At 41.6% G+C, this 16,794-nt stretch overlaps 1 protein-coding gene across 4 annotated transcripts in view; it reads left to right on the top strand.

The window, feature by feature from the left end:
• LOC113104862 (solute carrier family 12 member 5-like) overlaps positions 1–16,794 on the top strand; it is a 129,741-nt gene that overhangs the window by 91,865 nt on the left and 21,082 nt on the right. For all 4 annotated transcript variants that reach the window (XM_026266153.1, XM_026266149.1, XM_026266152.1 and 1 more), the window contains one exon: positions 5,420–5,566. In XM_026266153.1, the coding sequence (XP_026121938.1) occupies positions 5,420–5,566 (147 nt within the window). The remainder of the gene's footprint in view (positions 1–5,419; positions 5,567–16,794) is intronic.

Here is a 16,794-nt window from a genome sequence, read left to right as displayed (position 1 = left end):
CTTCAAGGGACTTCCTTAAGATAAAAAAGTACAGGTCATGGTTATTAACGATAATTAAAATTAAAACCAAATTTATAAAAAAGTTACTTAAAGGGATAGTTCACCCAAAATAAAAATCATGACATTAGTAACTCACCCTCATGTCGTTCCAAACCCTTAAGACCTCCGTTCATCTTCAGAACACAGTTTAATATATTTTAGATTTAGTCCCCGAGAGCTCTCAGTCCCTCCATTGAAACTCCATTGAACATTTTTTTAAGCATCGAAAATACATTTTGGTCCAAAAATAGCAAAAACTATGACTTTATTCAGCATTGTCTTCTCTGCCGAGTCTGTTGTGAGATTTCAAAACACTGCAGTTTAGTGATATCCGGTTCGCGAAAGAATATTTCGATGTAACTGGATCTTCTTGAACCAGTTCACCCAATCGAACCGAATCGTTTTAAACGGTTTGCGTTTTGATCATCTCCACTGTTTCGAGCGTGTTGAGCTCAAGGTTGTTGAGAGTGCACCAGACAGCCAGCTCTTTAACCTCTTGTCTGTAAGCAGACTAGTCACCGTCCTGAATGAGGCCGATGAGTGTGGTGTCATCTGCAATCTTCAGGAGCTTGACACTGGGATCCTTAGATGGGCAATCGTTGGTGTACAGGGAGAAGAGCAGTGGGGAGAGAACACGTCCCTGGGGATCTCCGGTGCTGATTTTACGGTTGCTAGATGTGTATTTTCCCAGCCTCACTAGCTGCTGCCTGTCTGTCAGGAAACTGTTGATCCACTGACAGATGGAGGTGGGCACGGAGAAATTAGTTAGTTTGGGCAGGAGGAGGTTTGGGATGATAGTGTTAAAGACCGAGCTCTGTCTAGGTGTTGCAGAACATAATGCTTAATAAATGCTTAATGCTTGGCTGACATATTGCGAGTGGCATCCCAATATGTTATAACTAATGGTGTGCTTACATTATTGTGGTGGTAGCAAACCTCAAGGGTCTCATTAGTCCAAAAATGTGCTTCAAACCATAGTCACTTTGATTTGTAGTTTGTTCAAGTATCTGTGGATATTGATCAGAGTCTGTCTGAGAACAATAACCAAATTAATCATAACTGATTGTAGAAGACAACTGTGTTTTTTGTTTGCCTCCATATTATTCTGTTTGTATTTGGTGAAGATTACTTAAACTTAGTTATATGAAATTATTAAGAATTATTATATGAAACCTGCGTATATAACATTTTGTAAAGATATTCATTATGCCTTATAATCAGTTTTGCTCTCCTAAATACCTGCAACCACTTTTATGATGCAATATAATTCATACTTATCCATGGTTATATCTTTAAAACAAAAAAAAAGTTATATAAATGAATTAAGAATTATTTTCTTTAAAGATATAACTTTATGCAAGTTTCGCAATGCATTATAAGGTTACTATTATTTCTGAAAAGTTATTATTATTATGTAATTATTAAAAAAAATACAGATTTCATAACATACTTTTTTATTCTTGCACATATATTTTTTAGATGTGTGATGGGTTCAGTTCATTTGGGACCTTATCGTAGTATGTAATTATTGCCGTTGTTTTGACGTGATGCATAAAGCCACATTATGATAGATTACATTAATACCTAAATTAATCCTTGCTTCAGAAATCGAATTATCCCACAGAGAATTGCGCATTTGCATGGCTGATATTGAATTTAATGGCATGCATTATTCAAGCCTTTTTATTTATTTCAGGTTAATTAAATTAAAAGTCTTGTTTCCCAGTTTGCCATCTGCTGTTGCTTCGAGCGTACAGATGACTTGTTCTGGTGTGTGTGTGTGTGTGTGTGTGTGTGTGTGTGTGGTGTGTGTGTGTGTTTGTGTGTGTATCCCATCTGAAGGGGCTTATTCTCAGTCTGTTATGAAGGTTAAAAATATGCCGGAGGGAAGCATCTTCTCTCTCTGCGGTTCTTATTGTCTTTGCTCCTGTCAGATTGTCTCCCAAATATAATAGTTAACGACAATTACTGTAATTAACTCTAATTCATAAAACATATAGTTCTGGCTGTAGATTCTGATTGGATGAGTCATATTCAAAGCTACTATAGTATAAAATAGCAGATATAAACACTTGTGTGCTCAATTGGATGTTCATATATCTGTACCATGGTTTTTACATGGTACTCCAAAGAACTTCAAAGGTTAACATGTTCTATACTTGCTGAAATAATTGTGTGTTTTCATACGATTTTGAATAATTCTGTTTATTTATCAACCTGTCCTCCAACCAATACGCTTGTATAGGTCGTTTGTCCAAATCCCTGAAATACAACCCATCAGAGTGTATCCTACAATTGCGCCCCTATTGGCAAAAGGTTGTTTTCATATTGATGTTTTGTACTCTTTTATTTGCCCTCTGGTTTGAGTTTCGTGTAGCTCAGTTAGTACATTATTGCGTTATACCTTGATATGTAATCATGCTATCATGGGTTCGATCCCAGGACGTGCACGAAAATGTATATGCTCAATAAATCATAATTTAGCATGATTTCTGTGAGGATTAGGTTAAGGGGTGGGGTTAGGTGTGGTCATTCGAACGAATAAGCCACCTACAGTAGTAAAATATGTAGGAAATACTGTGAGATTGGTGTAAAACGCCCACATATTGCAATTAAATAAATGTGCTTTTTTGATTGGTAATGACGTTATACGTCAATGCATGACTACAGACGCAACGCAATACTCTCATTATTTTTACACCCGCTAGAGGGCGCTTAACTTTAAAACGTAAATATAGGTCGTAATAAATGCTTGCACCTATATGGTCGTTTTTGTTGGAGGACAGGCTCAATTTAATTATTGATTTATTGATTTATTATTTTACAAATGCAATAAGCTATATCAGGGTTTTTTAATCTTTTAGATGTCCCCAACCCCCAAATATGATCAGTTTAAGAGGCGGCTATATATTTTCATGTGTATGAAATCTGAGTCATATAGGGACCAAAAACACCTAGCAACCACCAAGAGCATCTTAGCAACAACATAGCAATAACCTGGCACAGTAACACTAAGTATTTCCTTTAGAAAATTCGTAGAAAAAAAACGCTGTTTTTATGGTAGTTACAGTTTCAAGTTTAATTAATTTCTAAAGCATATTTAAAGACAACAGTAGTTGACCAAGGTGCTGTACATATAAAAGGGTTATAAAACAAACAACAACAATAAAAGTAATATACAAAACATTACAAATCAGAAAACAAACAAAAACCCCACAGCTGTCAGACTGTATTATACGCCAAAGAATTTAAATATGTTTTAAGACTAGTTTTGAAAGCAGTTAAATTTGGGGCCATCCTCCAGAGTTTATGGGCAGCTACTGCAAAGGCACGATTACCCCTGTGCTTCAGTCTTAATCTAGGGACCGTCAGCAGCATATGATCAGCAGACCTCAGAGACTTTGATGGGACGTGCAATTGTATTAGGTCAGAAAAGTAAGTTGGTGCTAGGCCATTTAAGGATTTATAAGCAAACAGTAAAACCTTAAAATCAATGCTAAAACGAACTAGAAGCCAATGTAGCGAAGACAATATAGGCAAAATATGTTCCCGTTTACGTGTTCATGTTAAAGGTCGAGCTGCTGCATTTTGTGTGAGAGAAAGGCTTGGCTGACTCCAACATAGAGAGCATTATAGAGAGCATTACAATAGTCTAAACTTGATGAAATAAAAACATGGATAAGCCTTTCAAAATCATTAAATGACAAAAAAGGCTTAACTTTAGATAAAAGCCTTAACTGACAAAACTTGACCTGACTACCGAGTTTAACTGTTTTTCAAGTTTAAAATCTGTATCCATTATTACCCCAGATTTTTAACAGTTGATTTAACATAGGGGAACCAAAGGGCCCAAATCAATGTTAGAGGTTTTATTAGTACAGTTTGGACCAAATATCAAGATTTCAGTCTTGCTCTCATTAAAATGTTAAAAAGCCATCCAATCCTTAATGTGTTTGAGACAGTCAAAAATAAGTTTAAAGGAATGGCATTTTTCTGTTTCAGTGGCAGATAAATTAGTGTGTCATCTGCCTAATAGTGAAATGAAATGTCATATTTCCTGAGAATTGACCCTAATGGGAGCATATACAAGGAAAACAGCAATGGGCTGAGAATAGAGCCTTGAGGTACTCCAAATGGAAGGGGTGCTAATGGGGAAACATTGGTCACCAAGGCGGACAGAAAAAGTCCTGCCTATTAAGTAAGACCTAAACCACTTCAGAGCAGTACCTTTAATTATTTTACAGTGGGGTGAGTTTGTGAACACCATTCAGTTATTCGACTTTGCCCGTCTGACCTTTTATGGTCGCTGGGATAATTACATTTTATTGACGATGTCCTTGAACGGGGATGGGACATTTGGGACATTTGAGTGTTTTTGGATGCTGTGTAGATGGACACACACACTCACACTTTATCCTTTACTAACTGTGTGTCAGTAATTACACACACACATACACACAATACACTCTCTGAATATCACATTGGCTATTACTGATCTTCGGAAGCCCTTGAAGCAAGCAGCAAACACAGTGAAAGTGAGTGTTTATTGATGAAGAGGGTCATGATTTACAGTGGTGTTGATCACAGGTTTAATCTGCTCTGTTGCTTTTTCACAGTATGTGACTCATTAAGATTTTGCAATATATCATATAAAAATAACTGGATATTTACTTTTTCTGAAGTAAATGTGACTGGTGTTTGCTCATGCAAAACTCACAGCCATGAATCTAGCATTATGCATGGTTGATAGGGTGTTATAAATAGTTTCTAGGATGTTCTGGGTGGTTATTAAGGTGTTCTGAATAGTCGCAGGGGTGATCTAAAATCTCTGTAATATTTTATGACTCTGCTCCCCTGTTTTATTTTTCAACAGGTCAAATGCGCATCTAATGACTCAGTAAAGTAACAGCACACAGCTGCATCGGTGTCTGGAGCACAGAAGATTTGCAGTGTTCACAGACCTCTTGACCACTGACTTCCCATTTCCATAATTTGCTATCATAGGACAAGGGTTTTTAAAAATCATTTTATTGAGATTGCACTTAAAAAGAGCCGATGAAATCTTTAAGAGCTGAGCACAACATAAGATCTATTCAGTCTGTATACATTTCAGTAAGTTCTTATGATGTTATTGTTATGCATTAATATTATCCTGGTTTGGAAATCAAGTTTAATATTACATAATATTTCAAGGTTTTCCATGGATTCTCTCTCTAGTTATCAGAACAACAGTTGCATTATTGTTTTTAAAGGTCGAGATCAGAACGTGTTATGTTTGGTAAACAATGAAATGAAAACAGGAGCCTGATCAACAGAACAGATCTAATCAGATATTGACTATGTACTAACAGACGGTGTATGTGTGTATGTGTCTTGACAGGCTCCGAGGATGGGAACGCTGATGGGTGTCTACCTGCCCTGCCTGCAGAACATCCTGGGCGTGATTCTGTTTCTCAGGATGACTTGGATGGTGGGGATCGGCGGCGTCATTGAGGCCTTCATCATCGTGCTCATGTGCTGCTCCACGGTCAGTCACAAACCATGCAGCAGAAATCTGAGATGAAAATGAACTTAACTTTGATGAAAATGTCACAATTTGAAACATCTTTATGGTATTATAATTAAGGTTAATTTCAAGTTCAAAGTTTTTGCCAATCATAATTAATATAGGAATTAGTTATTTATTTATTTGTATTAATATTTTGAATTAGCTACTTCAACTTATTTTGGAATCTTGGTTTGTTTACATATTTGTTTATTTTTAGTTTATCATCTAATATTTATATTTTATTTCAGTTTTATTTGAATTATCGAACATTTTTAATAGTTTTTATTTTAGTTAGTTTTACAGTAAAAAACAATGCTTTTGATTCTAGGTTGCATTGTTCTTAGGTTTAATGAGATCCACTTTATTTCTGAATATTTTCAGCCTTTATGAATCATTGCATTTACAGTGAATAATAAAGACATCATACTTCCACATGCACACAGCTGATGCAAGCATCTAATTTCTGTTGATTTTGAATTTGCATGTCCCAACATTTGCATGCCATCACATTCTCAAAGACCCGCTGACCTCCTGCTGCACATATGTGACCCTGGAGCACAAAACCACAAAAAATTTATTCTTACTATAAATATATCAAAACCTGTCACTGAGCAAGCATGCACTTCAACATACATGCCCATTATTGTAATGTGTATGTTTTGCATGTGCAACCTAGATTCTCCAGCGCCCGTGGTAATAGAAGTGCTATTTTTATCATGAGCTCAGGAATCTCGCTATTTTCTATTTCTTCATCTCTCTTTCACTCACTCTCATACATACACATCATGTGATTGAGTTTGGAATAGCATACTACAATACTACTCTCGTAAAGTGAGATGCATTCAAATAGCCAATATACACACAACCACATTGAGGTTAAATTACCTGCGGTTCTTAATGGAATATTTCACCCCAAAAAAAAAAAAAATTGCTGAAAACGTATTCACCCTCAGTCCATCCAAGGTGTAAATGAGTTTGTTTCTTCATGAGATTTGGAGAAATTTGTCATTGCATCACTTGCTCACCAATGGATCCTCTGCAGTGAATGGGTGCCGTCAGAATGTGAGTGCAAACTGTTGATAATAAACATCACAATAATCCACACCACTCCAGTACATCCACTAACATCTTGTGAAGCCAAAAGCTTTTTGTTTGTGAGAAAGAAATCCATCAAGAGGTTTTTAACTTCAAACCTTTGATTCATATCCATAATATTGCTTTCACCAGTGAAAAAGCAATCTCATCTGAATCAGGAGAGAACTATGCACAGATCACAGACTGTTTACTAGTGCAAACAGTCCAAAAACCAATTCTAAACAAATATTTGGGTGGATTTTGATGTGAGACACAACAGGAGATGGACTTTTTAATGGGATTTTTAATGGAGGAAGTGTTATATGGAAAATGGTCTCCTATTTTGGCCAGAAGAGATGGTTTGAAGTTAAAAATGTCTTAATGATTAATTTTATTTCTTACAAACATGCAGCTTTTGTCTTCACAATATGTTGACTGATGGACTGGAGTGGTGTGGATTACTTTTGGATAAATGTGATGTTTTTATCAGCTGTTTGGACTCTCATTCTGACGGCACCCATTCACTGCAGAGGATCCATTGGTAAGCAAGTGATGCAATGCTACATTTAATCATATATATATACATTTTATTTAAAATGATTACTGAACTGAATTTGCTGGATTAAAGATGCAATGCAATACTGGTTTTACTTCTTATATAGTTACATAATGCATCTTGTTGAACATGCTATTTTAAGAAAATGGTTTAAGCGTACAGTATACATTGTGCATTATGCAGTAATCCCATTAAAATGCAGCCATTGCCTCTTATTTTCTCTTTGACTTATAAGAAATGTAAAGTATCTCTTGAGTGCACTTGTTTTTTTTTATCCCTATAAAGAACTCATCATATCTACGTTTGGATCCATCAGAAACCACTCCAGCTGTTTGTAGAGAAGCTCGTGTCACTCTTGCGTGTTGTAGTTTAATCCGCTATAGATGCAGCCAAACAGAGATCTCACCAACACAACACATCCATTAATAAACCATCCGGATGCTTTCAGACAAAAACACAGCAGCTAAAAGCACATCATCTATATGTCGTCGTGCTACAGGTGATCGCTAAACAGAAATGCTGCTGGTTTTTAGGTCAGCATGCTGTTTTATCTGAGTACACAGTGTGTGTGTTAACATGCGTAGTGTTTTCTGATTATGTCTAATAAGCTGACAGCAGTTAAGCTGATGGAAACTGAATGAGCCACTAAATGTGCATCAATCTCTCTACATCTGATGTCAAGAGTGGAGAAGAATATGTTCATTTCAGAATATTGCTAACACTATTATCTTGTGTCATTGAGTTTTTATTTTGATAGTATAATAGCAATTCATTTTACATACTGATTCTAGAACAGCCTGTCGAGTCAGTAGTCATTTTAGGCCATCTTTCTTTTCTTGTGACTCTCTGGTTGCTCTAGTGACATTTTTAGCCTTTTTTTGAAGGATTGCATTGCCTCAAGTGTGTTTGGAGCACAGAATATAAAAGCAGCTGAATGAAAAAAATAAAAAAACAATATGGATCAGATATATATTTTATAGATCATGCACTGCATTGTTTTTGTGACAATTAAGCATGTTCCCTCCCGGTTTTCATTGTGTAAATTTGTCCTTTTGAGTATTTAAACTGGCCTCTCATTAGAGTATCATTATTCTTATTTTTATTGTGGTAATTGTTCAAAGGAAGCAAATTAATTGTCAGTGAATATGTGTTTTAATGAGCATCAATTTAATTCAGTGCACTACAACAAATGAATAGTTCATTTGCAACAACAGATTTTTAAAAATCATGTTTTTTTTTTCATTGTGCATTTCCATTAAAATCAGTCAAACTGCGGCTGAGATATTTTGATTAAAAAAAAAGCTAACTAACACAATAAAAACATGATAGCATAATAATAAAAAGAAAAACATGATTTTTGAAAGCTAAAAAAAACTGTTTTTGCAAATAAAGTCTTCAAATACTAGCATGATGTATTAATGCATTACAATTGAAATTATTTCATCACAATTTTCTAAATTTTACAGTAATTATAACAGTAATGAGGTGTAAATGGGCTACATTTCCATGAAAATATCACATTTAAAACATCTTAATGGGCTTCAAATTAGGCTTCATTTTTGTTTTGCAAAACATAATTAATAAAGTAATTAGTTTCTTTCTTTTTATAAATGTTTTGAATTACTTTTCACTTTCATATTTTCAGTTTTTTATTTTAGTTTATTTTTTAGTCATTTTAATGTAATTTTTACAAGCTATTTATAATTTCAGTTTACTGTTTCAACTTCAGATTTCATGTTTATTGTTATGTTTCCAATCTAATTGTATGTATTTTATTCCATTTCATCTTTGTTTCAATTTACAAAATGTATTTACTAACTTTAGTTAGTAACGCTTCTGCTATTAGGTTGCAGGTTTAGTAAGATTCACTCTTAACATGTTGAAAATCCTAAAAGGTAATAGGCAGTTTAATTAACAGCAACATTAATTTAATGCATACATGAGGTTTTCCCATTTAAAACACAAGCACATTATGTGAAAGCTACAGCCTTTAGAGACACTCAAAGATAATGAAGACTTTACAGAATCCTTCAAATTGAGGTTATAGCGGCCTCAGAGACGTATCTGCAGAGGAACAGATGAAGATACAATTGATGTTTGCCTGATTCATCACCGTGACTTTGAAACCGTGTATGTGATTTATCTGGTCGTCCACACCATCAGCTGTCAGGAACACAACTGGACACAGATGCAGGTTACGGTGCAGGACCAATTTATTCAAAAACTTCAAAAGAAAAAACTTCCTCCAATGAACAAAAACAGGCCGGGAAATTAGGAAAAATGTCCAACAGAAAAAGAGACTTCAAATGTCCTTGCAAAAACACCCGGCAGGGGGCGCTCAACGGCGCGGCCGCGATGATAGCGGAGAGGGGAGGAAGCCACGAGCGAGCCAGCGACCGTGCAAAAACTCTTCTGGGAAATGCCGGTGCCCGGTCTAGGAAATGAGGGTTAGGAGGGGGGAAAAAGAAAAACAAAACAAACCAATAGCAGCAAACAGAGGCACGACAGAACACGGCTTGACAGGATCAGACAAAGTGGATACACGGGGATTGTTGCCGAACAACGATCTGGCACCGATAGGCGCGACAGACGGGAATAAATAGAGCAAGAGATGAACAGACATTGAATTCAGGTGAGCGAGGGCAAACCATTAGAAACGGAAACTGTGATAATGAGGGGGAGGGAGGAACGCCAAAGATAGGTGCAAGACGAGCGATCAAAACCAAAACAAAACACCATGTGCGCACGAAATGCAGACATATACAGAAACACACACACACACACACACAAGAACGGGGTGATCAGACAGTGGACATGACAGTACCCCCCCTCCGACGGACGCCACCAGGCGCCGCAGGAAGGGGCTCACCTCGTCGCCGGTAGAAGTCCTCGACAAGTGTCCGATCCAAGATGTCCCGGGCCGGAACCCAGCTCCTCTCCTCTGGGCCATAGCCCTCCCAGTCCACAAGATATTGAAAGCCCCGACCCCTACGTCGGACATCTAGCAACCTCCGCACCGTATAGACCGGGGAGCCATCCACTAGACGGGGGGGAGGGGGGGTTGGGGCAGATGGAACAAGAGGGGAATAGAACACAGGTTTAACCCTGGAAACATTGAAAACAGGGTGCACCCGACCAAGCGTGTTAGGGAGCTTGAGCTGCACCGCCGCCGGACTCAGGACCTTCGTGATCCGGTATGGGCCAATGAACCTGGGTGCCAACTTGCGTGAGGCTACCCTGAGAGGCAGGTCCTTGGTAGAGAGCCATACCCTTTGACCACACACATAGCGGGGAGCAGGAGTTCGGTGACGGTCGGCCGCTGCTTTAGTCCGCCTATTAGCCTGGGCCAAGGCCGCCTTGGCCCTCTTCCAGGTGCGGCGACACCGTCGGACAAAGGCCAAAGCAGACGGGACCGCAGCCTCGGGTTCCTGTGTGGGAAACAAGGGAGGTTGATAACCGACAGAACACTGGAATGGGGACATACCTGTGGCAGAAACAGGAAGGGAGTTATGGGCGTATTCTACCCAGGACAGCTGTTGACACCAGGAGCCGGGATTGTGGGATGCCAGGCAGCGAAGAGAACGTTCCAAATCCTGGTTTGCCCGCTCGGACTGCCCGTTGGTCTGGGGATGGAATCCTGAAGACAGACTCGTAGAGGCCCCGATCTGCCGACAGAATTCCTTCCAAAACCGAGAGACAAACTGGGGACCCCTATCAGAGACCACGTTGACCGGAAGACCATGAATCCGGAATACATGATCAACCATCACCTGAGCAGTCTCTTTGGCTGAGGGGAGCTTGGGAAGGGGAATGAAATGGGCCGCCTTAGAGAAACGGTCCACCACCGTAAGAATGACGGTGTTACCCTTGGATTCCGGAAGGCCAGTGACAAAATCAAGGGCCAAATGTGACCAGGGGCGGGAAGGGATGGGCAATGGGTGGAGCAGACCAACGGGAGGCGCGTTGGAAGTCTTGTTCTGAGCGCACACCGAGCAGGCAGCCACGAACTGCCTGACATCCTTGGCCATGGATGGCCACCAGAATCGCTGACGGATGGCAGCCAGCGACCTCCGGACTCCTGGATGACAGACTAGCCTGGATGAGTGACCCCACTGGATGACTTCAGAGCGCAACTTGGTGGGAACAAACAGATTACCCGCTGGGCACCCCTTCGGCACAGGCCCCTTAAGTAGGGCCTCCTCTACTCGTCTCTCGATGTCCCAAGAGAGGGATGCCACCACCACCCCTTTGGGCAAGATAGTGTCTGCTGACTCCCCTCCCCCAGGAGCCTCGAAGAGACGAGAAAGAGCATCGGGCTTAACATTCTTTGACCCGGGCCTGTAAGACAGTGAGAAATTGAACCGGCCAAAGAAGAGGGCCCAGCGAGCCTGTCGAGAGGTCAGCCTCCTGGCCGAACGGACATACTCGAGGTTCTTGTGATCCGTCCAGACCAGGAAGGGCTGAGCCGCGCCCTCCAACCAGTGACGCCACTCCCCCAAAGCCAGCCTGACCGCCAACAACTCCCGATTACCTATGTCGTAATTCCGTTCTGGGGGACTCAGGCGGTGGGAGAAGAAGGCGCAGGGGTGCACCTTTCCATCCTCGTGCGACCGCTGAGATAGGACCGCGCCCACTCCGACATCGGAGGCATCCACCTCAACAATGAATTGCCGTTCAGGGTCTGGAATAGACAAGACAGGAGCAGAGATAAAACGGGACTTTAATCTATCAAAGGCCTCCTGTGCCCCAGTATTCCACTTGAACGGTACCTTGGGAGAGGTGAGTGCCGTTAAAGGTGCAGCAATCTGACCAAAGTTCCGGATGAACCGCCGATAGAAGTTGGCAAACCCCAGGAACCGCTGCAGAGCTTTACGAGAGTCAGGAGCTGGCCACTCGGCAACGGCCCTTACCTTACAGGGGTCGGCTTTGATCTCCCCCGCAGAAACAACGAACCCCAGGAACGGAACCGACTGGGCATGGAAGACGCACTTCTCCGCCTTAACATAGAGCTGGTTCTCCAGCAGCCGTTGTAACACCTGGCGAACATGCTGAGTGTGTACCTGCAGAGATGGGGAGAATATCAAGATATCATCAAGATACACGAAGACAAAGCGATTCACCATGTCTCTCAACACGTCATTAACCAGGGCCTGGAAGACAGCTGGGGCATTGGTCAGACCGAATGGTAGGACCCGGTACTCAAAGTGTCCCGTAGGTGTGTTGAAAGCTGTCTTCCACTCATCCCCCTCACGTATGCGAATAAGGTGATAGGCATTCCGAAGGTCTAGCTTGGTGAAGACCTTGGCTCCCTGCAATAACTCAAAGGCAGATGACATTAGAGGCAAGGGGTACCTGTTTTTAATAGTGATGTCATTCAGGCCTCGATAATCTATACAAGGACGCAAGGAGCCGTCCTTCTTCTTGACAAAGAAGAACCCAGCACCTGCAGGAGATGAAGAGGGTCGGATGAGACCGGCTTTGAGGGATTCATTAATATATTTGTCCATGGCCTCTCTTTCAGGGCCTGAAAGGGAAAACAAGTGACCCTTGGGCGGAGAAGTGCCTGGGAGGAGCTCGATGGCACAGTCATAAGGGCGATGTGGAGGTAAGGAGGTGGCCCGGGACTTACTAAACACCTGGCACAGGTCGTGGTACTCCACCGGGACCCCCTTCAAATCAGCAGCCTCCACCTGCAAGACAGGACACACAGACACAGGAAAAGAGGCAGCACCCAGACAAGACGCAAGACAAAACTTACTCCAAGACAGGACAGAGTTGTTGGACCAATCCACGTGAGGGCCATGTTGCACCAACCACGGGTGCCCCAGAACTATGGGAGCACTCGGGGATTCAAGAAGGTACAGCGTGGTCACCTCCCGGTGATTGCCCGAGACTATAAGATTAACAGGGGGAGTGGCATATGAGACAGTGGTTATTAAAGTGCCATTCAATGAACGGGCAGGAATAGGTTTGGGAAGAGGAATGGAAGGAATTCCCCAACGGGTGGCTAGAGAGAGGTCCATAAAGTTGCCCTCAGCTCCCGAGTCAACCAGTGCTGTACAGGAGTTAAGGACACCACCAAACTGAATAGAGACAGGAAGGAGAGTGCGAGAGGAGGGGGGATGTAATAAAGGGGTAGCGCTCACCAGGATCCCCCTCTTTACTGGTGAGCCTTGACTTTTAGTGGACAGCCCACTGCGAAGTGACCTGATTTGCCGCAATACAGACATAGTCCTAGGGCGAGGCGTTGCTGCTTTTGTTGAGGAGTGAGCCGAAGGCGCCCCACCTGCATAGGCTCAGGCTCAGTGGTTTCTGTGGGGGAGACAGATGACGACTCCTCAGTCCTCCAGGGTGCACGAACTGCCAGGCGCTGACGACGGCGGTGAAGGCGACCCTCGATGCGCAACGCCATGTTAACCAGATCGTCAAAGTCACGTGGCAGGTCCTGAGTGGCCAGCTCATCCTGGATGTCATCCTCTAGCCCAGCACGGAACATAGCTCGACAGGCCCCCTCATTCCAGTCGCAGGTCGCTGCAAGAGTCTTAAAATGAATGGCATAGTCCGTCACTGAGCGACCCGCCTGACGGAGCCGTGCTAGCTGGTCAGCCGCTTCCTGACCTCTTGCAGAGCGGTCGAACAGTCTCTCCATCTCCTGGCGGAAATCTTTAAAAGAAGCACAACAGGGAGCTTTGGTCTCCCAGACGGAGGTTCCCCAGTCTCTGGCCTTGCCGGTCAGAAGAGTCAAAACAAAAGCCACTTTGGACATCTCAAGTGCGTATGTGCGTGGCTGCAAGGCAAACACCACAGAACACTGGGACAAGAAGGCCCGGCAGGAATTGGGGTCCCCATCATAGGGTGGTGGGTTATTGCATCGGGGCTCAGGCTCATGGTGAGAAAGATGGTGAACTGCACCACCCTGAGGAGCCTCTCGTTGCAGCTCTTGGATCCGGTTGGTCAACTCAGCCACTTGGTTGGCTAAGAACTCCATCTCCCTTGTGGTATTCGTGAGTCTGGCTTCGTGTTGGCCCAAAAGAACACCCTGCTGGGTGACTGCGGTTCTGACAGAGTCTGTACCTGCTGTGTCCATCTTGGCCAGATCGTTCTGTCAGGAACACAACTGGACACAGATGCAGGTTACGGTGCAGGACCAATTTATTCAAAAACTTCAAAAGAAAAAACTTCCTCCAATGAACAAAAACAGGCCGGGAAATTAGGAAAAATGTCCAACAGAAAAAGAGACTTCAAATGTCCTTGCAAAAACACCCGGCAGGGGGCGCTCAACGGCGCGGCCGCGATGATAGCGGAGAGGGGAGGAAGCCACGAGCGAGCCAGCGACCGTGCAAAAACTCTTCTGGGAAATGCCGGTGCCCGGTCTAGGAAATGAGGGTTAGGAGGGGGGAAAAAGAAAAACAAAACAAACCAATAGCAGCAAACAGAGGCACGACAGAACACGGCTTGACAGGATCAGACAAAGTGGATACACGGGGATTGTTGCCGAACAACGATCTGGCACCGATAGGCGCGACAGACGGGAATAAATAGAGCAAGAGATGAACAGACATTGAATTCAGGTGAGCGAGGGCAAACCATTAGAAACGGAAACTGTGATAATGAGGGGGAGGGAGGAACGCCAAAGATAGGTGCAAGACGAGCGATCAAAACCAAAACAAAACACCATGTGCGCACGAAATGCAGACATATACAGAAACACACACACACACACACACACACAAGAACGGGGTGATCAGACAGTGGACATGACATCAGCAGAATCAGCCACACCTCAACATCCGCCTGCACTTTCTGAATGAGCACACATATGCATCATGATTAGAAGTAGCGAGATGCTATCGATGACATCTGAAATTACCAGCTCATTGCCAGGTGCCCGTCGCTTGCTTTTCATCGCGTTCGGTCTCTCATGGCAACAGATGGAGAGGAGGAGAGAACGATGATTCTTTCATGCATCACAGAGATGGAGACGCTCGCCTCTTTAAGACAGACAGAAGCCGTTAGAAATGCAGAAATGAATCATTAAAGGACACAAACAACAGCATTGATCCACTTTCAAATAGTCAGCAGGCAGAGAAATATTGACAGGCGGATGATAGACAGCGCTTTGGTTATTTATGGATCGTGACGGTCGTGAAATGATCAAAGTATTTGTGGGAATGCATTATTGCATGAATATGAGTTCTGTATTCAGTGATGTAGATGTAATGAAATTAACACTAAACACTGAGACAGTGACTCTGGTCCAAAAGAGAATTGGCCAAATTATTAGGCAGGCTGCACAATCCCAAAATGCATTGCTCAAACTCCAAAAAATGGCAGCCAAAATGAGAGAAATGTTGATTGTGGATACATTTACAGCCATTATGAGGTTGCACACTCAGACCGGTGTGTGAAAGGAAGATGCACTTCTCCATCTTCATTCTGCACTTCTGTTTTCTGAGCTCAGCTGTATTTAATGCATTTTCTGATGTGTCATGTGATTATATAAATTGATCCTCTCGAGAGGCCCAGTGAGGAGACACATACATGAATTAAGATACTTGAAGTTTGTGTATACAGTACTGTTTTATATACATTTTTTTCTTTTTCTTTTAGGGAATTAAGTGCTTTCATTCAGCAAAGATGCATTAAATTGATCAAAAACGCATTTATGATGTTAAAAGTTTTCTGTTTCAAATAAATGTGGTTCTTTTGAACTTTCTATTCATCCTGAAAAATAAAATGTATTGCAGTTTTCACAAAAATATGAAGCAGCACAACTGTTTTCAGCATTTATAGTCATAAATGTTGCAAATCAGCATATTAGAAGGATATCTGAAGATCATGTGACACTGAAGACTGGAGAAATGATGCTGAAAATACAGATTTGATCACAGGAATAAACTGCATTTTAAAATACAATAAATACACATGAAAAATTCTAAACAAAAATAATAATAATAATAATTTTTTACTGTTCAGCCAACATGTATGCTGTGCAAATCCATTGATGGTGAAGTGTTATTAGTTTATTGTTGTTCTATTTTTTTTTTAATTGTTGCCTGACTTGAATGCAGTGTTAATTGTATTAAATATTTATTTTTAAAGAGAATGGGGCTCATTTATGAAAAAAGCTGAACAAAATCCTGACTGAAATGTAGATTGTTTAACATTGTTATGTAAATTACTGCTTTTCACTGAATCAAGTGATTTATACAGACGTTTGTTTTTCTCTTATATGAATGCTTGTTCTTTAGCATGAATGAAAATAATACTGCAGAATTAAACAATAACTCTGTGTCATTAATCCCTCAGTAAATGTCAGCTACACAATATGTAATCTGTCAGAAAATGGGCCGTTTATTCATTCACAATTGTTTCTCTAAATCTTTGGGTTGGTTGTCATAGTATCAGTCTCATATTATTGGCTCATGCTGCTGAAGCCAGATGGTGTGATTGGCCGAGAAAACTAGTTCAAGCAGCCGGTGCCCTTCATCGTCCAATCAGAGGCTGCAGCCAGCATGTGCTTAGCATATGGAGATCTGTGATGATATGTACAGCGTTTCTGAGTTGCCTTTGGACG

This window comes from Carassius auratus, chromosome 6 (assembly GCF_003368295.1).
Source record: "Carassius auratus strain Wakin chromosome 6, ASM336829v1, whole genome shotgun sequence".
NCBI lineage: Eukaryota > Metazoa > Chordata > Actinopteri > Cypriniformes > Cyprinidae > Carassius > Carassius auratus.
The sequence above is the reverse complement of the archived record's forward strand: the minus strand, read 5'-3'. Positions and strand labels throughout refer to the sequence as shown.